Source organism: Nerophis ophidion, linkage group LG02 (genome assembly GCF_033978795.1).
Source record: "Nerophis ophidion isolate RoL-2023_Sa linkage group LG02, RoL_Noph_v1.0, whole genome shotgun sequence".
Taxonomy (NCBI): Eukaryota; Metazoa; Chordata; class Actinopteri; order Syngnathiformes; family Syngnathidae; genus Nerophis; species Nerophis ophidion.
In genome coordinates, this window is record NC_084612.1 from 73,381,415 (window position 1) to 73,407,742 (window position 26,328).

The following is a 26,328-nucleotide window of genomic DNA, read 5'->3' on the forward strand; positions in this document are numbered from 1 at the left end:
TATTGATTCCTTCAGTAGAGTTTACTTTACATGCCTTTGGACACATTTTTAAGCCCAATGTGGCCCCCAAATAAAAAAATGTGTACACCCCTGATTTACATGATCAGTCTATTGGTAGAATTATATAAAGTAGACTCCTGCATGGCTTCAGCTCCTGGGTGTTGCGGGATAAGCGGTGCCAATATACTTCTTCCGCTCCCGTCCTTGCACGCTACACCGCTACAAAAAAGATGACGGGGAGAAGACGCCGTCGAAGGTGAGCAACGTAAATTAGACACGCCCACAAAACAGCTGCATCCTGAAGCGACTGTCAGAAAGCGACTTGAAGATGATGTGTAAAACATCATCAATGCAACATTTTGACCAAAGAACCACCATTACATGTTATGTAGACCACAAGGAAGTATTTTACATTTAGAAAATAATCATAATATGACGCCTTTAAACCCCTCCTAATATGCTGTTCTTTTCATGCCACAGTTATAAGCCATAGTTTGGTTGTTTACCACAAGCCCTGCCAAGATTTCTTGAATAATTAAATATGTTCCTACCTGCAAGCCTTGTCCAGATTAGTCCGATTGCATCCTGGGAGAACAAACCATGCAGTAAGCTGCAAAAACCCAGTTATGACAATATATAAATATACATACGTATAAGGATTATTAGATAGTACTTTATTGATTCCTTCAGTAGAGTTTACTTTACATGCCTTTGGACACATTTTTAAGCCCAATGCGGCCCCCAAATAAAAAAATGTGTACACCCCTGATTTACATAATCAGTCTATTGGTAGAATTATATAAAGTAGACTCCTGCATGGCTTCAGCTCCTGGGTGTTGCGGGATAAGCGGTGCCAATATACTTCTTCCGCTCCCGTCCTTGCACGCTACACCGCTACAACAAAGATGACGGGGAGAAGACGATGTCGAAGGTGAGCCACGTAAATTAGACCCGCCCACAAAACGGCGCATTCTGAAGCGACTGTCAGAAAGCGACTTGAAGATGATGTGCAAAACATCATCTATGCAACATTTTGACCAAAGAACCACCATTACATGTTATGTAGACCACAAGGAAGTCTTTTACATTTAGAAAATAATCATATGACGCCTTTAAACCCCTCCCAATATGCTGTTCTTTTCATGCCACAGTTATAAGCCATAGTTTGGTTGTTTACCTCATGCCCTTCCAAGATTTCTTGAATAATTAAATATGTTCCTACCTGCAAGCCTTGTCCAGAATAGTCCGATTGCATCCCGGGAGAACAAACCTTGCAGTAAGCTGCAAAAACCCCGTTATGACAATATATAAATAGGCCCCCAAATTAAAAAATGTGTACACCCCGGATTTACATAATCAGTATATTGGTAGAATTATATAAAGTAGAATCCTGCATGGCTTCAGCTCCTGGGTGTTGCGGGATAAGCGGTGCCAATATACTTCTTCTGCTCCCGTCCTTGCACGCTACACCGCTACAACAAAGATGACGGGGAGAAGACGTTGTCGAAGGTGAGCCACGTAAATAAGACCCGCCCACAAAACGGCGCATTCTGAAGCAACTGTCAGAAAGCGACTTGAAGATGATGTGTAAAACATCATCTATGCAACATTTTGACCAAAGAACCACCATTACATGTTTTGTAGACCACAAAGACGTCTTTTACATTTAGAAAATAATCACAATATGACGCCTTTAAACCCCTCCTAATATGCTGTTCTTTTCATGCCACAGTTATAAGCCATAGTATGGTTGTTTACCTCATGCCTTGCCAAGATTTCTTGAATAATTAAATATGTTCCTACCTGCAAGCCTTGTCCAGAATAGTCCGATTGCATCCCGGGAGAACAAACCTTGCAGTAAGCTGCAAAAACCCCGTTATGACAATATATAAATATACATAAGTATATGGATTATTAGATAGTACTTTATTGATTCCTTCAGTAGAGTTTACTTTACATGGCTTTGGAAACATTTTTAAGCCCAATGCGGCCCCCAAATAAAAAAATGTGTACACCCCTGATTTACATAATCAGTCTATTGGTAGAATTACATAAAGTAGACTCCTGCATGGCTTCAGTTCCTGGGTGTTGCGGGATAAGCGGTGCCAATGTACTTCTTCCCGTCCCCGTAGGAAGAGTTATCCCACGTGTACGTTTGGATGATCAGCTCCTTTCCTCCCAGACTCAGACGACATCTAAGGAAGGGAGACGCAGATCTTGAAACAGCGAGCTTAGGGAGACGGTGTCGGATGTCGGAAGGATGCACAACAACCGGAGGGCACTCACTGCTTCCCGGGTCGGGTGATGTAACACAGACTGTACATGGCAAAGTCAAACTCGGGGCTGCAGCCGATGACTGCCGAGCCCACCTGCTTGAAGTAGCCGTCCCACACGAACTGCATGCCCAGCACGTCCGGGTAGTTAGTCCACTGAGACAAGGAAGAACTGATTAATACAAGGAACGGCGTTGAAACGTATCGGGGCTTACAGGCCCGTTGAAGCTGTGGCTGTAGTAGTTCAGCAGTCCTCTCTTCTCCAGAAGATAAAACTGGATCCAGTTGTGGAAGCCGGACACCTTCCCTCCCTTGATCTCACCTGGAGTAGACACAGGAACTCGTCTTGAATAGAAAATATGGCTTGATATACAAACCCTGTTTCCATATGAGTTGGGAAATTGTGTTAGATGTAAATATAAACGGAATACAATGATTTGCAAATCCTTTTCAACCAATATTCAGTTGAATATGCTACAAAGACAACATATTTGATGTTCAAACTCATAAACATTTTTTTTTTTGCAAATATCAGGCCCAGAGAAGCGGGCGGCGTTTCTGGATGTTGTTGATAAATGGCTTTCGCTTTGCAAAGTAGAGCTTTAACTTGCACTTACAGATGTAGCGACCAACTGTGTTTAGTGACAATGGTTTTCTGAGGTGTTCCTGAGCCCATGTGGTGATATCCTTTAGAGATTGATGTCGGTTTTTGATACAATACAATCGAAGGTCACGATCATTCAATGTTGGTTTCCGGCCATGCCGCTTACGTGGAGTGATTTCTCCAGATTCTCTGAACCTTTTGATGATATCATGGACCGTAGATGTTGAAATCCCTATTTTTTTCGCAAAAATTCATTAACTATAGAATTTGATGCCAGCAACACGTGACAAAGAAGTTGGGAAAGGTGGCAATAAATACTGATAAAGTTGAGGAATGCTCATCAAGCACTGTTTTGGAACATCCCACAGGTGTGCAGGCTAATTGGGAACAGGTGGGTGCCATGATTGGGTATAAAAACAGCTTCCCAAAAAATGCTCAGTCTTTCACAAGACAGGATGGGGCGAGGTACACCCCTTTGTCCACAACTGTGTGAGCAAATAGTCAAACAGTTTAAGAACAACGTTTCTCAAAGTGCAATTGTGAGAAATTTAGGGATTTCAACATCTACGCTCCATAATATCATCAAAAGGTTCAGAGAATCTGGAGAAATCCCTCCACGTAAGCGGCATGGGCGGAAACCAACATTGAATGACCGTGACCTTCCATCCCTTAGACGGCACTGTATCAAAAAACGACATCAATCTCTAAAGGATATCACCACATGGGCTCAGGAACACTTCAGAAAACCACTGTCACTAAATACAGATTGTCCCTACATCTGTAAGTGCAAGTTAAAGCTCGACTATGCAAAGCGAAAGTCATTTATCAACAACATCCAGAAACGCCACCGGCTTCTCTGGGACCGAGATCATCTAAGATGGACTGATGCAAAGTGGAAAAGTGTTCTGTGGTCTGACGAGTCCACATTTCAAATTGTGTTTGGAAATATTCGACATCGTGTCATCCGGACCAAAGGGGGAAGCGAACCATCCAGACTGTTATCGACGCAAAGTTCAAAAGCCAGCATCTGTGATGGTATGAGGGTGCATTAATCCCCAAGACATGGGTAACTTACACATCTGTGAAGGAACCATTAATGCTGAAAGGTACATACAGGTTTTGGAACAACGTATGTTGCCATTTAAGCACCGTCTTTTTCATGGACGCCCCTGCTTATTTTAGCAAGACAATGCCAAGCCACATTCAGCGCGTGTTACAACAGCGTGGCTTTGTAAAAAAAAGAGTGCGTGTACTTTCCTGGCCCGTCTGCAGTCCAGACCTGTCTCCCATGGAAAATGTGTGGCGCATTATGAAGCGTAAAATACGACAGTGGAGACCCCGGACTGTTGAACGACTGAAGCTCTACATAAAACAAGAACGGGAAAGAATTCCACTTTCAAAGCTTCAACAATTAGTTTCCTCAGTTCCCAAACGTTTATTGAGTGTTGTTAAAAGAAAAGGTGATGTAACACAGTGGTGAACATGCCCTTTCCCAACTACTTTGTCACGTGTTGCAGCCATGAAATTCTAAGTTAATTATTATATTCCAAAAATTAAAAATAAAGTTTATGAGTTTGAACATCAAATATCTTGTCTTTGTAGTGCATTCAACTGAATATGGCTTGAAAAGGATTTGCCAATCATTGTATTCTGTTTATATTTACATCTAACACAATTTCCCAACTCATATGGAAACAGGGTTTTTAAAATATTGTTAAGGTCGGATTTATTAACTTGCATATCCTTGCACTTTTCTACAGTTTTTCTCGTTAAAACTTGAAATATTTCAAAAGATGTACAAACATTGAACTGTGCAGAAACTGACAATTTAAATAAAATAACATGTATGTTTAAATGACTTATTTCCTTTCTTTCCAACCTGCAAAGATGTGCTCAAAACCACTGGAGTCCATCTTCCTGTTGTTGCGGGAGTACAGACCAAACCACATCATCTTCAGGTCCTGCAGGAAGTCCTCCTCGGATGTGTAGACACCTTCAAGTGGAGAGGAAGTAAGTCAAGTGTGTATGTGTGTGTGTTCTTGTATTTCTACCCTTCTAGAGACATCAACAAGGAGATGTGAACAAGTGAGGACATAAATCATGGTCCCAATACAGAAAACCATTGCATCTAATGGGGAAATTCTCATTTGCACCCCCTGCTGGTGAAATCTATCAAAATGAGGGTGGTCCCAAAAGAGAGGGATGTTTCAAATTGACTGTGTCGCTTTTAAAAGTGCTCCCCCTCTGGTCAACATATGAAATAACAAGTGTGTGTAAGAAATTGAAATGTGCCTCCTTTGGCCAAAATTAATTTAAAAAAATAAAATAAATATGTATATGGGGACATACTGTAATAACGTGAAGTAACTACAAAACAATTAAAAACTAAAAAATTATTTTTTTTTTTTTTTTACTAACAGCAGTCTTTCTCACAATCTGTCGACTTTTTTTTCCTATAAAATTGGGAACAGTTTCTCATATTCTTTCTGTTTCTGTATATTGCAATATTTTCTCGTAAAATTATTACTATTTTATGTACAATTTTTACTTTTTAATTCAAAATGTGTGACATTCGTCATATTAAAATCAGACTTTTATTTACGATATTGCTAATTTTGTTGTTGTTCTTGTAAATAAGTGACATGTTTTGAAAAAATGTATATATATATATATATATATATATATATATATATATGATTTTTCTGAGCGACTAGGAGACACCGCGAGTAACAAGCAGTAGAAAATGGATTAGAAAGGACGGATTAAAAAATAAAAAAATATATATATAAAATCAAATTAACTTTATTTATAAAGCACATTTAAAATGTACCACAGGCTTAGCCAAAGTGCTGTACCAATAGGCAGGTTAAAAGAAACAACAAACAAGCAATCACAACACAGAGCATGTAAAAAAAAAAAACACACACACATATATATATATATATACATACACACACAGATAGATAGATATATATATATATATATATATATATATATATGTGTGTGTCTGTATATATACACACACACACACACACACACACACATATATATATATATATATACATACACATATATATACACATACACACAGATATATATATATATATATATATATATATATATACATACATATACACACAGATATATATCTATATATATATATACATACACACATTTATATGTGTGTGTGTGTGTGTGTGTGTGTGTGTGTGTGTATATATACACACATATACATACACACACACATACATATATGTGTGTGTTTGTGTGTGTCTGTATATATACACACACACATACATATACACACACATATACACACAGATATATATATATATACACACACACACACACACACATACATATATACATATCCATGTATATAAAAATATAAATAAGGATATAATAATATAAATAAATAAAAATATGTTGTTGATTTTTAAACGTGGGACTTCCCGTGGGCCGGATTTTGGATGCTGGCAGGCCGTTGCCGTAGTTTGGCGACCAACCACTGAATTAGAGCATTAAATATGTATACGCTTTGTTATTTGATTAGTCGACTAATCGTTAATAAAATCGTTGACGTATCGATTTTTTAAATAATTGGTAAGTTGGGGGGGGGGGGGGGGGGGGGGGGGGGGTGACCTACCTTTGGTATATAAGAAGGCAAAGAGCTCCCGGCCCAGCTCAGTGTTGGACATGGTCTCCTTCAGGAAGCTGTCCTGCTCCGCCGTCTCCTCGGGCGTGACGTCCTCCGCGTGGCCCGTCATCCTGTTGTAGTTGTCCAGCAGAGCCAGGAGGGCGGCGTAGGTGGGCCGTGAGAACAGGGACCCCTCGTCCAGGTAGCGGAAAAGACTGGAAGCAGAAGGTGGGCCCACATGCGGGGATGAAGAAGAAGTGTTGGGATGTGACGGGTGTGTCGTCTCACGGGCGAGAGGCAAGGTCTGACTGGGAGCCGCTCTGAGAACCTGGGACCAGAACCTGGGAGTCTATCACCAACTCTGAGGGCGAGGCCCGGTTTGAGTCCAGGGTGTGAAGTGCCTCTGAGACCGACTTGATCTCAGCGTCGGTGATGACAGAAGCACCTGCACGCACACATGAACACACCTGTTACCCTTTCACACCTGTACACACTTGTACACACACGTGTACACACGTGTACACACTTGTACACACTTGTACACACTTGTACACACACGTGTACACACTTGTACACACATGTGTACACACTTGTACACACAATTGTACACACTTGTACACACGTGTACACACGTGTACACACTTGTACACACATGTGTACACACTTGTACACACACGTGTACACACTTGTACACACTTGTACACACTTGTACACACTTGTACACACGTGTACACACTTGTAAACACTTGTAAACACTTGTACACACTTGTACACACTTGCATGCGGCTCTTTATCGCCGCCCTAGTGGCTCTCTGGAGCTTTTTCAAACATGTATGAAAAATGGAAAAAGATGAGGGGGAAAAAAATATAAAAATATATATTTTTTGTTTCAGTACGGTTTCTGTAGGAGGACAAACATGACACAAACCTCCCTAATTGTTATAAAGCACACTGTTTTCATCAAACATGCTTCACCGATTCGAGTATTTGGCGAGCGCCGTTTTGTCCTACTAATTTCGGCGGTCCTTGAACTCACCATAGTTTGTTTAAATCAGGGGTCACCAACCTTTTTGAAAGCAAGAGATACTTCTCTGGTACTGATTAATGCGAAGGGCTACCAGTTTGATACACACTTAAATAAATTGCCAGAAATAGCCAATTTGCTCAGTTTACCTTTAATAAATAAATCTATATATATATATATAAAAAATGGGTTTTTCTGTCTGTCTTTCCGTCGTATATATTTTTTCCTTATATGGAAGGTTTTTTGTAGAGAATAATTGATGAAAAAAAAACACCTAATTGAACGATTTAAGAGGAGAAAAGACGAAAAAAATGAAAATGAAATTTTGAGACATAGTTTATCTTCAATTTCGACTCTTTAAAATTCAAAATTCAACCGAAAAAAAAATGGAGAAAAACTAGCTCATTTGAATCTTTTTGAAAAAATTTAAAAAAGAATTTATGGAACATCATTAGTAATTTTTCCTGATTAAGGATAATTTTAGAATTTTGATGACATGTTTTAAATAGATTAAAATCCAATCTGCACTTTGTTAGAATATATAACAAATTGGACCAAGCTATATTTCTAACAAAGACAAATCATGATTTATTCTAGATTTTCCAGAACAAAAATTTTAAAAGGAATTCAAAAGACTTTGAAATAAGATTTAAATTGGATTCTACAGATTTTCTAGATTTGCCGGAATATTTTTTTTTTATTTTAATCATTAGTTTGAAGAAATATTTCACAAATTTTCTTTGTCGAAAAAACAGAAGCTAAAATGAAGAATTAAATTAAAATGTATTTATTATTCTTTACAATAAAAAATATATTTACTTGAACATTGATTTAAATTGTCAGGAAAGAAGAGAAATGAATTTAAAAGGTAAAAAGGTATATGTGTTTAAAAATCCTAAAATCATTTTTAAGGTTGTATTTTTTCTCTAAAATTGTCTTTCTGAAAGTTATAAGTAGCAAAGTAAAAAAAATAAATGAATTTATTTAAACAAGTGAAGACCAAGTCTTTAAAATATTTTCTTGGATTTTCAAATTATATTTGAGTTTTGTCTCTCTTAGAATTAAAAATGTCGAGCAAAGCGAGACCAGCTTGCTAGTAAATAAATAAAATTTAAAAAATAGAGGCAGCTCACTGGTAAGTGCTGCTATTTGAGCTATTTTTAGAACAGGCCAGCGGGCTACCCTTGTTTTAAGTCCTCTTAATTCAATTTATATCTCATGACACACTATCTGTATGTAATATGGCTTTTATTTTTTTGTTACTCCAGACATATATTTTTTTGTCTTTTTGGTCCAATATGGCTCTTTCAACATTTTAGGTTGCCGACCCCTGCTGTAATATGTTGTTATATCAGCACATCACCATTAACAAACATGCACCTGCTCATAGTTGCATTTAGAGAGAATTTCGCCACAAAATGGCGCCCTGTAGTCACGTGATGGAGATTTAGCCACGTCTTTACTCTCTCTGATTGGTCAAAAGCCCCTCACGTGACTACAGGGCGCCATGTTGAGGCCGACTTTGAAACTGAGTTGACCACACTGGGCTCCGTTTTAGCTTGTGCAACACTGCCCTCTGCCGGTCTGATGGAGTAAATGCAGGCCCCTGGTTCTCAATAGATTGTGGTGCAAAAAGAGTTCGATTAAGACAAATGGATTAATAAAGGTTCGTTGTTTACATAAGTATTCTAGTAGTTCCAATTGTTCTACCAATTGTAAATAATATTCATGCAAAAAAATAAATAATTTGATTTCATTCTGCTTACGGCAGTCTTTCAACCTTTTTAGAGCCAAGGCTGTAATGACTGATTGGACCGTGGATGCGTCGACAAGAACACAGCATATATAATATTATTATTATATAATATCATAATCATAGCCACCAGCAGCAAGTGCAATTCGGACCGAGAAAGCGACAATTTTCCCATTAATTTGAACAAGGATGAACGATTCGTGGATGAGGAAAGTTAGAGTGAAGCACTAAAAAAAAAAAAAGGAAAAGAAAAGACGACGGCTCCAGGCAACGGCAGTGGGAGCAATTCAGATGTTATTAGACACATTTACTTGGCTAAGTCTGGAAAATCTCTTACTGTGTTAATAGTGTTTTAGTGAGATTATAAAGTCATACCTGAAAGTCGGAGGGCTGCGGTGAACCCCAGTTTCTCTCAGAGAAGCCAATGGAAGAGCCAATGTAATGACTGATTGGCATAGTAATGCCGGGTTTATCATAATCATAGCCACCAGCAGCAAGTGCAATTCAGACCGAGAAAGCGACAATTTTCCCATTAATTTGAACAAAGATGAACGATTCGTGGATGAGGAAAGTTAGAGTGAAGCACTAAAAAAAAAAAAAGGAAAAGAAAAGACGACGGCTCCAGGCAACGGCAGTGGGAGTAATTCAGATGTTATTAGACACATTTACTAGGATAAGTCTGGAAAATCTCTTATCTGCTTATTGTGTTAATAGTGTTTTAGTGAGATTATAAAGTCATACCTGAAAGGGCTGCAGTGAACCCCAGTTTCTCTCAGAGAAGCCAATGGAGGAGCCAATGTAATGACTGATTGGCATAGTAATGCCGGGGTTGTCCCTCCATGGATGCGTCGACAACAACACAGCATATATAATATTATTATTATATAATATTATAATCATAGCCACCAGCAGCAAGTGCAATTCGGACCGAGAAAGCGACAATTTTCCCATTAATTTGAACAAGGATGAACGATTCGTGGATGAGGAAAGTTAGAGTGAAGCACTAAAAAAAAAAAGGAAAAGAAAAAACGACGGCTCCAGGCAATGGCAGTGGGAGCAATTCAGATGTTATTAGACACATTTACTAGGATAAATCTGGAAAATCTCTTATTGTGTTAATAGTGTTTTAGTGAGATTATAAAGTCATACCTGAAAGTCGGAGGGCTGTGGCGAACCCCAGTTTCTCTCAGAGAAGCCAATGGAGGAGCCAATGTAATGACTGATTGGCATAGTAATGCCGGGTTTGTCCCTCCGTGGATGCGTCGACAAGAACACAGCATATATAATATTATTATTATATAATATCATAATCATAGCCACCAGCAGCAAGTGCAATTCAGACCGAGAAAGCGACAATTTTCCCATTAATTTGAACAAGGATGAACGATTCGTGGATGAGGAAAGTTAGAGTGAAGCACTAAAAAAAAAAAAGGAAAAGAAAAGACGACGGCTCCAGGCAACGGCAGTGGGAGCAATTCAGATGTTATTAGACACATTTACTAGGATAAGTCTGGAAAATCTCTTATCTGCTTATTGTGTTAATAGTGTTTTAGTGAGATTATAAAGTCATACTTGAAAGTCGGAGGGCTGCGGTGACCGCCAGTTTCTCTCAGAGGAGCCAATGTAATGACTGATTGGCATAGTAATGCCGGGTTTGTCCCTCCGTGGATGCGTCGACAAGAACACAGCAATGGTAAGTTGAAATGATTTATTCAACTTAACAAAAGCAGGCTACGAACAAAAATACTGGAGCTAACAGACAAAATAAACCAAGGGCGCTGGCATAAAAGCTAGGAATAAAAAAAACATAAAAACTAAGACTGGCACAAAGGCACACAAAAAAGGAAAAACAATTCATCAGCATGAGAGCTGGAATAACACAAAGGTTTAGCGTGAAAAGCTAGCGAGAATATATTTACATGAAGTCAGTCAATACTGTTGCTAGAAAGCAAATTTATGGACCCAGACTGAACAAAGAAAAGAGGAAAGCTTACATAGGGAGAAATCCAGGAGAACCAGGTGTGTGTAGAAAACGAGGAGCAGGGTGAAATCAATGTGTAACCATGGTAACGGACTAAACAGGAAGAAAGTGGGTCATGAAACAAAGATGGAAAAATAAACATGTGAAGATCCGAGTCACGGATCGCAACAAAGGCAGATTTTTTCATTTAAAAAATTCCGAGGTACACCAAAAGTAGAAATCATTAAAAAAACTAAACACAGTCGCCGATACCGACATTAAAAAGTCATTCTCACAATTGTTGGTTATGACTTTAAATCATAACCAAGCATGCGTCACTACAGCTCTTGTCTCAAAGTAGGTGTACTGTCACCACCTGTCACATCCCGCCTTGAAATATTTTGTGTTTTTTGCTGTTTTCCTTTCTGTACTGTCTTAGTTCTTGTCCTGCCCTCCTGTTTTGGTGTTGTTTCCTGTTTTGTTGGTATTTTCTTCTGTTGCAGTTTCATGTCTTCCTTGAGCGCTATTCTCCACACCTGCTTTGTTTTCGCAATGAAGACTGTTCAAGTTGTGCGGAGCCTTTTCTTCCTTTGTGGGGGACACTGTTGATGGTCATGTCGTGCACGGATGTACTTTGTGGACGCCATCTCTGCGCCACACACTGTAAGTCTTTGCTGTCGTCCAGCATTTTGAGTTTCCTTTACTTTGCAGCCAGTTCGGTGTTAATTTCGTTTTGCGTAGCCATGCCTAAACTTTAATGCTTTTTCTTAAGGGCACTTACCTTTTGTCTATTTTTGGTTGAAGCATTAGATACCTTTTTACCTGCACACTGCAGTCTGCATGCTGCCCCCTACTGATATGGAAGAGTTTTGATTGATTTATCAAAACTTGTATTAGTAGATTGCACAGTACAGTACATATTCCGTACAATTGACCACTAAATGGTAACACCCCAATAAGTTTTTCAACTTGTTTAAGTCGGGATCCACGTTAATCAATTCCAGGTAATTAGTAAAACATGGTTACCTTGCCGAGCGCTAGGCAGTACAGACACTAAACAACGGCACATTATTTACGGATTACAATTATTTGGGTGCAAAAAAATATTTTCAACCCAATTAGGTATTACGTTTATATGTGGCATGGGTTAAAGTTCTATTAAACATAACTGTGGTGCGGTCAAGGACCCTTTATTAACGTTAGAAACACAGACAGGAGAGGTTTAACTTCCAGTAGACGCACTCATAAAAATGATCCATCCATCTTCCGCTTATCCGAAGTTGGGTCGTGGGGACAGCAGCCTAAGCAGGGAAGTCCAGACTTTCCTCTCCCCAGCCACTTCCTCAAACTTTTCCCTGGGAATTCATGGATTATTCGCATCAATTGAGGAGTCTGCTACCGATGCAGCCTAATCGCTCACTTGAAACGAATACTCGGTCGCGTCGGTTTAACGTTCACAACCCTACTTTGCCTTCATATTTCGCTGTTTGTCGCATTTTAGTCGCATTTTGCCTGATTGTAAAATATGTGGATGGAGAGGGGGCGTGACGTTCGTATGTTGTCAATATTCAGTGTTTTATCCTTCATAGAAAAATGTAAAATTCCATTATGTTTTTTTAAGGCGGTCTGTCATAACGTTTTTTAGCATTCAATCAGACGTTATTGTGAGGTTTTGTATTAGTGTCCCTAAAAATTGACACATTTTTTTTCTCTAAATTCGGCCCCCACACTAGTGTGCCGCGGCACAGTGGTTGAAAAGCACCGAGAAAATAAAAGTTTTGGAACTGAAACACTAAAAAAATATATAGTTTTTTTAACAAGTGTTAAAAAAATATATGTTTTTTTGTGTGGTGTTTGTGTCTCCTCTCAATTGCTCTGTTTATTGCCGTTCTGAGTGTTGCTAAGTCAGGTTTGGTTTTGGAATTGGATCGCATTGTTATGGTATTGCTGTGTTTGTTGGATTATTAAAAATAAAAAATAAAATCGATTTAAAAAAAAAAATGAGAATCGATTCTGAATCGCACAACGTGAGAATCGCAATTCAAATTCGAATCGATTTTTTTCCCCACGCCCCTAATATATAAACCGCAGACAAACTATTGTTGTATGTATACTTTTGACCCAGCAGTTTTGCTCACATTTTCAGTAGACCCATAATAAATTCATAAAAGCACCAAACTTCATGAATGTTTTTTGTGACCAACAAGTATGTGATCCAATCACTCTATCACAAAAAAAAGAAAGTATTGGAAACTCAAGACAGCCATGACATTATGTTCTTTACAAGCGATAAACATCGTAATTATTCCCCAAAATAGGCGGTTATAAAATAAGTAGTTGACTTGGGGGCCGAATTTAGAGAAAAAAATGTGTCAATTTTTAGGAACACTAATACAAAACCTCACAATAATGTCTGATTGAATGCTAAAAACGTTATGACAGACCGCCTTAAAAAAACATAATGGAATTTTACATTTGTCTATGAAGGATAAAACACTGAATATTGACAACATACGAACGTCACGCCCCCTCTCCATCCACATATTTTACAATCAGGCAAAATGCGACAAAAATGCGACAAACAGCGAAATATGAAGGCAAAGTAGGGTTGTGAACGTTAAACCGACGCGACCGAGTATTCGTTTCAAGTGAGGGATTAGGCTGCATCGGTAGCAGACTCCTCAATTGATGCGAGTAATACATGAATTCCTAGGGAAAAGTTTGAGGAAGTGGCTGGGGAGAGGAAACTCTGGGCTTCCCTGCTTAGGCTGCTGCCCCCGCGACCCAACTTCGGGTAATGGTGGATGGATCATTTTTATGAGTGCGTCTACTGGAAGTTAAACCTGTCCTGTCTGTGTTTCTAACTTTAATCAAGGGTCCTTGACCGCACCACAGTTATGTTTAATATAACTTTAAACCATGCCACAAATAAACGTGATATATTTGAGATTTTTTTTTTTTTTTTTTTTTCTCTTTTCTTACCGTCACACACGTGCTGATAGTCGCTGCAGCAGTTGCTGAACTGAGTGCACTTGGAGTTGCAGTGGCACTTGTTCTCAGAGTTGTACTTCTCCTCACATCGGCCTTTGCACGATGTAGCTCCAGCTGGTAGGAGAAATTACAAGTTAGCATTAAAATGCACTTAATAGTCACGCTCAAGCTAAAATAATAACAAGTTAGCATTAAAATGTAGGTACAATGATCAAAAGATAGCATTAAAATGTCCATAATATTCACACTCCAGCTAAAGTAATAACAAGTTAGCATTAAAATGTAGATAAAATAATAACAAGTTAGCATTAAAATGTAGATAAAATAATAACAAGTTAGCATTCAAATGTACATAATATTCACACTCCAGCTAAAATAATAACAAGTTAGCATTAAAATGTAGATAAAATAATAACAAGTTAGCATTAAAATGTAGATAAAATAATAACAAGTTAGCATTCAAATGTACATAATATTCACACTTCAGCTAAAATAATAACAAATTAGCATTAAAATGTAGATAAAATAATAAGTTATCATTAAAATGTACTTAATAGTCACGCTCAAGCTAAAATAATCACAAGTTAGCATTAAAATGTAGACAAAATAATAACAAGTTAGCATTCAAATGTAGACAAAATAATAACAAGTTAGCATTAAAATGTACTTAATAGTCACGCTCAATCTAAAATAATCACAAGTTAGCATTAAAATGTAGATAAAATAATAAGTTAGCATTAAAATGTAGACAAAATAATAACAAGTTATCATTAAAATGTACTTAATATTCACACTCCAGCCAAAATAATTACAAGTTAGCATTAAAATGTACTTAATAGTCACGCTCAAGCTAAAATAATCACAAGTTAGCATTAAAATGTAGACAAAATAATAAGTTAGCATTAAAATGTAGACAAAATAATAACAAGTTATCATTAAAATGTACTTAATATTCACACTCCAGCCAAAATAATTACAAGTTAGCATTAAAATGTACTTAATAGTCACACTCAAGCTAAAATAATCACAAGTTAGAATTAAAATGTAGACAAAATAATAACAAGTTAGCATTAAAATGTAGATAAAATAATAACAAGTTAACATTCAAATGTACAGAATATTCACACTTCAGCTAAAATAATAACAAATTAGCATTAAAATGTAGATAAAATAATAAGTTATTATCAAAATGTACTTAATAGTCACGCTCAAGCTAAAATAATCACAAGTTAGCATTAAAATGTAGACAAAATAATAACAAGTTAGCATTCAAATGTAGACAAAATAATAACAAGTTAGCATTAAAATGTACTTAACAGTCACGCTCAATCTAAAATAATCACCAGTTAGCATTAAAATGTAGATAAAATAATAAGTTAGCATTAAAATGTAGACAAAATAATAACAAGTTAGCATTAAAATGTATATAAAATAATAACAAGTTAGCATTCAAATGTACATAATATTCACACTTCAGCTAAAATAATAACAAATTAGCATTAAAATGTAGATAAAATAATAAGTTATCATTAAATGTACTTAATAGTCACGCTCAAGCTAAAATAATCACAAGCTAGCATTAAAATGTAGACAAAATAATAACAAGTTAGCATTAAAATGTACATAAAATAATAACAAGTTAGCATTAAAATGTAGATAAAATAGTAACAAGTTAGCATTAGAATGTAGATAAAATAGTAACAAGTTAGCATTAAAATGTAGATAAAATAGTAACAAGTTAGCATTAAAATGTAGATAAAATAGTAACAAGTTAGCATTAAAATGTAGATAAAATAGTAACAAGTTAGCATTAAAATGTAGATAAAATAGTAACAAGTTAGCATTAAAATGTAGATAAAATAATCACAAGTTAGCATTAAAATGTAGATAAAATAATCACAAGTTAGCATTAAAATGTACTTAATAGTCATGCTCAAGCTAATTATTGAGCTGGCTATTCACAACAATTTGTTAAGGATTTAAAAACTTCAAGAAAAATGTTTTCAGCACAAAATCGATTCGCACTGGTTTATGGAGATCTGGACCAGGTGAGTGCTGACTTGACACAGGTGCAGCCAGACACTCTCCGTAGGTCCAAGCGTGCTACTTTTGCCGCGGCCCCACCGTCAGAAAGATTTGAAAAAGGTCAGTCTCGGGCTTCGGCGAATTCTTACTTACCTTTGCAAAGTTGAACATAGTCGGAGCAACAGTCCTTGAAGCGCTCGCAGGACGGATTACACTGACAGGAGAAGCCGCTGCTGGTTCCAAAACCACAACGACTCTGACACGAGTCCAGGCTGTCTGCAGGCCAACATGGAACATGTTATATACATATATACATACATATATACATACATATATACATATATACATACATATATACATATATACATACATATATACATATATACATACATATATACATATATACATACATATATACATATATACATACATATATACATATATACATACATATATACATATATACATACATATATACATACATATATACATACATATATACATACATATATACATATATATATACATATATATATATATATATATATAAAGATGAATCTTACTGCTGTGTGCCACACAGAGCAAAGAGGCCAAAAGAGGGACGAGGGCAAAGAGCTTCATCCTGACTCCACAGCTGCAAGGTGGCCTCGCTCTTATCGCCTCTCCTTTTATATAGCACAACCCTGCAGATATTGAGCATGAACATGTCTCAGAGGCACACTGCAAGATTGAACATTTTAGACACAGAAATGCAGCATAGTTTTAAGAGCTGTATTTACTCATTGACTTGACGTGATAAATACAAACCTTGTTTCCATATGAGTTGGGAAATTGTCTTAAATATAAATATAAACAAAATACAATGATTTGCGAATCCTTTTCAAGCCATATTCAGTTGAATGCACTACAAAGACAACATATTTGATATTCAAACTCATAAACTTTATTATTTTTTGCAAATAATAATTAACTTAGAATTTCATGGCTGCAACACGTGCCAAAGTAGTTGGGAAAGGGCATGTTCACCACTGTGTTACATCACCTTTTCTTTTAACAACACTCAATAAACGTTTGGGAACTGAGGAAACTAATTGTTGAAGCTTTGAAAGTAGAATTCTTTCCCATCCATCCATTTCTACCGCTTATTCCCTTTTGGGGTCGCGGGGGACGCTGGCGCCTATCTCAGCTACAATCGGGCGGAAGGCGGGGTACACCCTGGACAAGTCGCCACCTCATCGCAGATAGACAGACAACATTCACACTCACATTCACACACTAGGGCCAATTTAGTGTTGCCAATCAACCTATCCCCAGGTGCATGTCTTTGGAAGTGGGAGGAAGCCGGAGTACCCAGAGGGAACCCACGCATTCACGGGGAGAACATGCAAACTCCACACAGAAACCATTCTTGTTTTATGTAGAGCTTCAGTCGTTCAACAGTCCGGGGTTTCCGCTGTCGTATTTTACGCTTCATAATGCGCCACACATTTTCCATGGGAGACAGGTCTGGACTGCAGGCGGGCCAGGAAAGTACCCGCACTCTTTTTTTACGAAGCCACGCTGTTGTAACACGTGGATTGGCATTTTTTTTCTGAAATAAGCAGGGGCGTCCATGAAAAAGACGGCGCTCAGATGGCAGCATATGTTGTTCCAAAACCTGTATGTACCTTTCAGCATTAATGGTGCCTTCACAGATGTGTAAGTTACCCATGCCTTGGGCACTAATGCACCCCCATACCATCACAGATGCTGGCTTTTGAACTTTGCGTCGATAACAGTCTGGATGGTTCGCTTCCCTTTTGGTCCGGATGACACGATGTCGAATATTTCCAAAAATAATTTGAAATGTGGACTCGTCAGACCACAGAACACTTTACCACTTTGCATCAGTCCATCTTAGATGATCTCGGGCCCAGAGAAGCCGGCGGCGTTTCTGGATATTGTTGATAAATGGCTTTCGCTTTGCATAGTAGAGCTTTAACTTGCACTTACAGATGTAGCGACAAACTGTATTTAGTGACAGTGGTTTTCTGGAGTGTTCCTGAGCCCATGTGGTGATATCCTTTAGAGATTGATGTCAGTTTTGGGGGGATTGAAGGTCATGGTCATTCAATGTTGGTTTCCGCCCATGCCGCTTACGTGGAGTGATTTCTCCAGATTCTTTGAACCTTTTGATGATATTATGGAGCGTAGATGTTGAAATCCCTAAATTTCTTGCAATTGCACTTTGAGAAAGGTTGTTCTTAAACTGTTTGACTATTTGCTCACGCAGTTGTGGACAAAGGGGTGTACCTCGCCCCATCCTTTCTTGTGAAAGACTGAGCATTTTTTGGGGAAGCTGTTTTTATACCCAATCATGGCACCCACCTGTTCCCAATTAGCCTGCACACCTGTGGGATGTTCCATATAAGTGTTTGATGAGCATTCCTCAACTTTATCAGTATTTTTTGCCACCTTTCCCAACTTCTTTGTCACGTGTTGCTGACATCAAATTCTAAAGTTAATTTTAAAAAAATGTCTATCAGTTTGAACATGAAATATGTTGTCTTTGTAGCATAGTCAACTGAATATTTGGATTTGCAAATCATTGTATTCCGTTTATATTTACATCAAACGCAATTTCCCAACTCATATGGAAACGGGGTTTGTATTCTTGCAAGGAACTTTCTGGCTATCTGCGGGCTGTGAACGTGCACACCTGCTGTCAGGTATCAAACGCACATCAAGTTGCTGCCATCCACCAATCATTTGCATGTCTGCCAGGACAGGTGTGCTGTGTCACACGCTCACCTGCACGTACGCTACACTTGCAACAACTCGCCACGCGCTTGTTTCTTTTTTTTTCTTCATTTTTTTTCCCCACCTCCAAAGTTCAGTGAGTAGGTCAACGCCGTTTGTGCGCACATGAAGCAGAAACATGTCAGTCTGAAAAGTTGCAATAGTGCATAACACCGTAATTACACGCTAATAACAAAACTATACAACTTAAACTATAGTAGTTAGATCAAATATTTTTTTGCAGCAAAAACAATTGGGACAAGTTTGGGGAGATTTTGACATATAGTAGGGAAAGGGGGGGAGGGGTTCTGTTATGATTAATAACACGTTAATTACACGTTAACAACATAAAAACTATAAAATGTTAATAATATAAAAACATAACATATAATATATATATATAATAGTTGGGCCAAATACTTTTGCAGCACAAACAGTTGGGACACGTTTGGGGATATTTGGACCTAGGGGGGGTTGTCTTTTTATGATTAATTACACGTTAATTACATGTTAATAACATAAAACATATTTATTTTATTCTTTGTCAGATAATTTCACTACTTTTGAGTACTTTCCCCCCTAAAATATAGTCTTTTTCTTTAGATTTTGTCAGATAAATTTCACGACTTTTTAGTTGTTTTTTTTTCCTACGATCTGTTTTTTTTATCTTAGATTTTTGGCAGATAATTTCTCCACATTTTAGTATTTTTTTTTCTTCTTAAAATTTAGTTTTTAAATTTTTTTCTGCTTGAAATCTAGTTTTTTATGTTGTATCTAGTCACATCATTTTACTATTTTTTAGGTTGTTTTTTTTTCCTAAAGTGTTTGCAGCACATGATTAATAACATGTTAACTACAAGTTAATAACATAAAACCATAACACTTCTGTTATGATTAATAACACATTAATTACATGCCAATAACATAAAATCATTAAATAGTAATAACCTGAAACTCTTAATAGTTAGACCCAAAAATGTTTGCAGCACAAACGATTCGGACACGTTTTGGGAGATTTAGACATAGTTTTGGGTCTTTGTCATGATTAATAACACGATAATTACATGTTAATAATATAAAATGATAAAATATTAATAACCTGAAACTGTAATAGTTAGACCCAACAATCTTTGCAGCACAAACGATTCGGACAAGTTTGGGGAGATTTAGACATTCATAACATGTTAACTACAAGTTAATAACATAAAACCATAAAACAATAACTTAAACTATAGTAGTTCAAATATTTTTTTGCAGCAAAAACAATTGGGACAAGTTTGGGGAGATTTTGACATATAGTAGGGAAAGGGGGGGGGGGTTCTGTTATGATTAATAACACGTTAATTACACGTTAACAACATAACCATAAAACGTTAATAACATAAACATCTTATATATATATATATATATATATATATATATATATATATATATAAAATAGTTGGGCCAAATACTATTGCAGCACAAACAATTGGGACACGTTTGGGGATATTTGGACCTGGGGTGGTTATTTTTTTATTTATTTTTTTGTTTTTTGTTTTGTTTTTGTTTTTTGTCATGTAAAAGGGAGTTTTTTGGGAGTTGGTGCACTAATTGTAAGTGTAGCTTGTGTTTTTTATGTTAAAATTTTTTTTAATAAAAATTATTCTGCGGCACGGTCCCCAATCAACCCTGGTGGTTGGGGACCACTGACTTTAACTATAGTTAGAAAAAATATTTTTGCAGCAAAAACGATTGGGACAAGTTTGAGGAGATTGTGACATATAGTAGGGAAAGAAAAGGGGGATTTTTTTTAATGATTAATAACATGTCAATTATACGCTAACATAAAACCATAAAACGTTACCATAAAAACTATAATAGTTAGGCCAAATACTTTTGCAGCACAAACAATTGGGACACGTTTGGGGATATTTGGAACTAGGAGGGGGGTTGTCTTTTTATGATTAATAACATGTTAATTACATGTTAATAACATAAAACATATTTATTTTATTCTTTGTCTGATCATTTCACTACTTTTTAAAACTTTTAAAATACAATCTTTTTCATCTTAGTTTTTTTGTCAGATCATTTCACTACTTTTGAGTATTTTCCCCCCTAAAATATAGTATTTTTCTTTAGATTTTGTCAGATAAATTTCACGACTTTTTAGTTGTTGTTTTTTCCTACGATCTGTTTTTTTTATCTTAGATTTTTGGCAGATAATTTCTCCACATTTTAGTATTTTTTTTTTCTTCTTAAAATTTAGTTTTTAGATTTTTTCCTCTTGAAATCTGTTTTTTTATGTTGTATCTAGTCACATCATTTTACTATTTTTTAGGTTGTTTTTTTTTTTCCTAAAATGTTTGCAGCACAAACGATTCAGACAACTTTGGGGAGATTTAGACATATTTGGGGGGGAGGGGGGGTCCTTGTTATGATTAATAACATGTTAACTACAAGTTAATAACATCAAACCAAAACACTTCTGTTATGATTAATAACACGTTAATTACATGTTAATAACATAAAATCATTAAATAGTAATAACCTGAAACTCTTAATAGTTAGACCCAAAAATGTTTGCAGCACAAACGATTCGGACACGTTTTGGGAGCTTTAGACATAGTTTTGGGTTCTTGTTATGATTAATAACACGATAATTATATGTTAATAACATAAAATTATAAAATATTAATAACCTGAAACTGTAGTAGTTAGACCCAACAATGTTCGCGGCACAAACGATTCGGACAAGTTTGGGGAGATTTAGACATACTTGTGGTGGGGGGGTCCTTGTTATGATTCATAACATGTTAACTACAAGTTAATAACAAAACCATAAAACAATAACTTAAACTATAGTAGTTCAAATATTTTTTTGCAGCAAAAACAATTGGGACAAGTTTGGGGAGATTTTGACATATAGTACGGAAAGGGGGGAGGGGGGGTTCTGTTATGATTAATAATACGTTGAATACACGTTAACAACATAAAAAACATAAAACGTTAATAACATAAAAACATAATATATATATAATAGTTGGGCCAAATACTTTTGCAGCACAAACAATTGGGAAATGTTTGGGGATATTTGGACCTGGGGGGGGGTTGTCTTTTCATGATTAATATCACATTAATTACATGTTAATAACATAAAATCATAAAATATAAGCTGAAACTGTAACAGTTAGACCCAAGAATGTTTGGAGCACAAACGATTCGGACAACTTTGGGGAGATTTAGACATAGTTGGAAGGAAACGAGAGTCCTTGTTATGATTAATAACATGTTAACTACAAGTTAATAACATAAAACCATAGAACGTTAATAACTTAAAAAACGTAAAAGTTAGACCAAATATTTTTTGCAGCACAAACGATTGGGACACGATTGGGGAGATTTTGACGTATAGTAGGGAAAGAGAACGGGGGGGGGGGTTCTGTTATGATTAATAACACGTTAATTACACGTTAACAACATAACCATAAAACGTTAATAACATAAAAACATAGTATATGATATATATATATAATAGTTGGGCCAAATACTTTTGCAGCACAAACAATTGGGACACGTTTAGGGATATTTGGACCAAGGGAGGCTGTCTTTTTGCGGTTAATAACACATTAATTACTTGTTAATAACATAAAATCATAAAATATAAGCTGAAACTGTAACAGTTAGACCCAAAAATGTTTGCAAAACAAACGATTCGGACAACTTTGGGGGAATTTAGACATAGTTGGGGGGGGGAACAAGATTCCTTGTTATGATTAATAACATGTTAACTACAAGTTAATAACATAAAACGTTAATTTAAAAAATGTAAAAGTTAGATCAAATATTTTTTGCAGCACAAACGATTAGGACACGATTGGGGATCCCCAGGAAGAGCTGGATGAAGTGGCTGGGGAGAGGGAAGTCTGGGCTTCCCTGCTTAGGCTGCTGCCCCCGCGACCCGACCTCGGATAAGCGGAGGAAGATGCATGGATGGATGGATGGATGGATGGAAGAGTGTTAGTAAGTGAAAAACTAAGAGTTAGACCAAATATTTTTGCAGCACAAACGATCTTGACAAGTTTTGGGGAGTTGGGGGCGGGGTCTCATTATAATTATTAACAGCTTAACTACACGTTAATAACATAAACCAAGTTGACGTGTTCTGATTTAAAGCAGATGTCCGAGCAAGTGAGTTGAAGAAAGGATGACGTCGTACGTTACAAGTACAGTACGTATAATATTGTGTTCATCTTCTCGTGTGGAGTCAGCTGCGGTCGTCTTAACTCCCAACAACAGATAAAAGCGCCTTCAAGGATGTTCTCTAATCATTTGTGTCATTGTTTTTTTTTTTATTCAGCAGCGTACTTAAGTCGATGTTGGCGTAGTGTGCGATGTTCCATAAACAAACTCTCTCACTATCAGCCCTCGTCGAATATTGCGGCACATATCTCCTGCACCTTTGCATGTTTGCTACGTCACGGTGGTTCACTAATTACTAGGAGTGAGTGAAAAAAATCGATGTGAATACGTTGTGCGATTCAGAATCGATTCTCTTTTTTTTTTTTAAATCGATTTTTTTTTTTTTTTTTCCAACAAACCACTACACAGCAATACCATAACAATGCAATCCAATTCCAAAACCGAACCTGAGCCAGCAACACTCAGAACTGCAATAAACAGAGCAATTGAGAGGAGACACAAACACCACACAGAACAAACCAAAAGTAGTGAAACAAATTATCAAGAACAGTATCAATATTAGTTATAATTTCAGCATAGCATTAGACATTTATAAAAATAATAAAAAAAGAACAATAGTGTCACAGTGGTTTACACTTGCATCACATCTCATAAGCTTGACAACACACTGTGTCCAATGTTTTCACAAAGATAAAATAAGTCATATATTTGGTTCGTTTAATAGTTAAAACTAATCAGTTGATAAAACATGCCATCCATCCATCTTCTTCCACTTATCCAAGGTCGGGTCGCGGGGGCAGCAGCCTAAGCAGGGAAGCCCAGACTTCCCTCTCCCCAGCCACTTCGTCTAGCTCAGGGGTCGGGAACCTTTTTGGCTGAGAGAGCCATGAAAGCCAAATATTTCAAAATGTATTTCCGTGAGAGCCTTATAATATTTTTTAACACTCAATACAACTAAATGCGTGCATTTTTAAGTAGGACCAATTTACCGTAATTTTCAGACTATAAGTTGCAGTTTTTTTCATAGTTTGGCCGGGGGTGCGACTTATACTCAGGAGCGACTTATGTGTGAAATTATTATCACATTACTGTAAAATATCAAATAATATTATTTATCTAATTCGCGGAAGAGACGAAGAAAATGTCAGCAATCGTCACACACACGTCAACCAATAATAATTTGGCGGGGGAGGGTCATGGCAGAAGTGCATTATGGGTCATGGAATGCTAACTGCTATATCAGGGGTCGGGAACCTTTTTGGCTGAGAGACCCACGAAAGCCAAATATTTCAAAATGTATTTCCGTGAGAGCCATATCATATTTTTTAACACTGAATACAACTAAATGCGTGCATTTTTAAGTAAGACCAACATTTTTAGAGTATAATAAGTCTCTTATTCTTTTTAATAACATTGTTATTCTGAAGCTAACCAATAATAAATCAAATGTCATGTCTCTTGATCATGTTTTTGTTTGGCCATGTGATGTTTGTCCTTTGGACTCTTTAAGTTCCTGTTTTTTTTCCACTCCCTTGTCTGGTTTCCTTGGTTACTCATTTTGTCCACCTGTCTCTGGTGGACAAAAATGCCCGCTCACCTGCTTCCCGAGCACTAATCAGAGGCAGCATTTAAGCTCGTCTTTGCCAGTCAGTCGCCCTGTGCTGACTTGTTTCATGCCTTGCCATAGTTTCGTACCTCATGCCATGCCAAGTAAGTTTTGTTTGATTTATGTTCTTAGTCTGTTTATGCGTTAGCTTTGTTCTTTAGCCCGAGTTGTGCCTCCGCTGTGAGCGATTTTTTGTTTGTATATTTTTTTAGTTAAAATGAAATCATGTTTTTACCTAAATGCCATGTCCTGAGTAGTCCGTCTGCCCCCCCCCCCCTCCCCATTGTGACATAAAATACTTCTTACCAATAATGCGACTTCTTGAACAGGTGCGGTAGAAACGGATGGATGGATTTCAATGCATGAGAATGTTTTCTGTTTTGTACGTTATTTTTAGCACTGTGATTACCAGCAAAATTGTTCATAATTATCGTGTTAAGCAATGTCAGCTGAGATTTATCTGAGAGCCAGATGCAGTCATCAAAAGAGCCACATCTGGCTCTAGAGCCATAGGTTCCCTAACCCTGCCATAGACAGTTATTTTAAACTTGACAATGGCGTTTTAAAATCGTGTTTTTATCATCTTCGTTTTTTAGTAAAGGTTAAACCGTTTTTGTCAGGGTTATTTGTTGTCGAACCCCAAGATGCAGAGATTGAAGCAGGCTTTGAATATGAAGACATGATTTAATATAAATAATAGAACAAGAACGAACAAAAAGCACGCACTTGGGCGGAATAACAAACTAAGGGAGCTAGCACTGGAAGCTAGGAAACAATGTAAGCTAGTGGATAGCAAAGACAAAAACTGGAAATAACTAACGGCTAACAAAAACAGCTTACCGCTATGACGACAAGGACAGAATGTAGCATGACAGGTAATAGCTGAAAAGAATCACAGACAAGAGCAACATTTGGCAACGACAAGTCCGAATGACAATACGATGATCCAGCACTGACTGGAGGAACAAAACAGGTAAAACAGGAACTGGCCGTTTGACATCAGGTGTGACCAGATGCCAATCAGCCGCAGCTGAGAGAAAACAGGACACAGGGAGACAAACAGGAAGCTGAACCAAAATAAAAGCACTAGACAGGACCTAAAGTCTTAACGCCAAAAAAACGGGAATGCTGATCATCGGTCCTGCTAGACACCGAACTCTATTTAATAATAAAACTTTAATATTTGACAACCAAATAACAAAACAAGGTGACTTGGTAAAAAATCTGGGTATTATCTTCGACCCAACTCTCTCCTTTGAGTCACACATTAAAAGCGTTACTAAAACGGCCTTCTTTCATCTCCGTAATATCGCTAAAATTCGCTCCATTCTGTCCACTAAAGACGCTGAGATCATTATCCATGCGTTTGTTACGCCTCGTCTCGATTACTGTAACGTATTATTTTCGGGTCTCCCCATGTCTAGCATTAAAAGATTACAGTTGGTACAAAATGCGGCTGCTAGACTTTTGACAAGAACAAGAAAGTTTGATC

At 37.0% G+C, this 26,328-nt stretch overlaps 1 protein-coding gene across 1 annotated transcript; it reads right to left on the minus strand.

Moving 5' to 3' along the window:
* Positions 1–1,909: 1,909 nt before the first annotated feature.
* On the minus strand, positions 1,910–25,823 carry endou (endonuclease, polyU-specific). Its single transcript, XM_061890504.1, has 10 exons — positions 25,677–25,823; positions 16,831–16,950; positions 16,421–16,543; positions 14,234–14,356; positions 6,803–6,959; positions 6,524–6,729; positions 4,757–4,870; positions 2,489–2,595; positions 2,287–2,429; positions 1,910–2,195 (listed from the first exon to the last, which is right to left on the minus strand). Exons 2-10 carry the CDS (start codon positions 16,886–16,888, stop codon positions 2,075–2,077), a joined length of 1,152 nt encoding a protein of 383 aa, XP_061746488.1. The 5' UTR covers positions 16,889–16,950; positions 25,677–25,823; the 3' UTR covers positions 1,910–2,074.
* Between the last annotated feature and the right edge of the window lie 505 nt (positions 25,824–26,328).

What these genes read in the sequence shown, in the direction of transcription:
- endou (XM_061890504.1), bottom strand. Translation starts at nt 16,888, where the DNA reads ATGAAGCTCTTTGCCCTCGTCCCTCTTTTGGCCTCTTTGCTCTGTGTG. An exon ending in CTATGTTCAACTTTGCAAAG is followed by an intron (nt 14,357 to 16,420) that starts GTAAGTAAGAAT and finishes TTCTCCTACCAG; the next exon opens with CTGGAGCTACATCGTGCAAA. An exon ending in GCCACAGCTTCAACGGGCCT is followed by an intron (nt 2,430 to 2,488) that starts GTAAGCCCCGAT and finishes TCCTTGTCTCAG; the next exon opens with TGGACTAACTACCCGGACGT.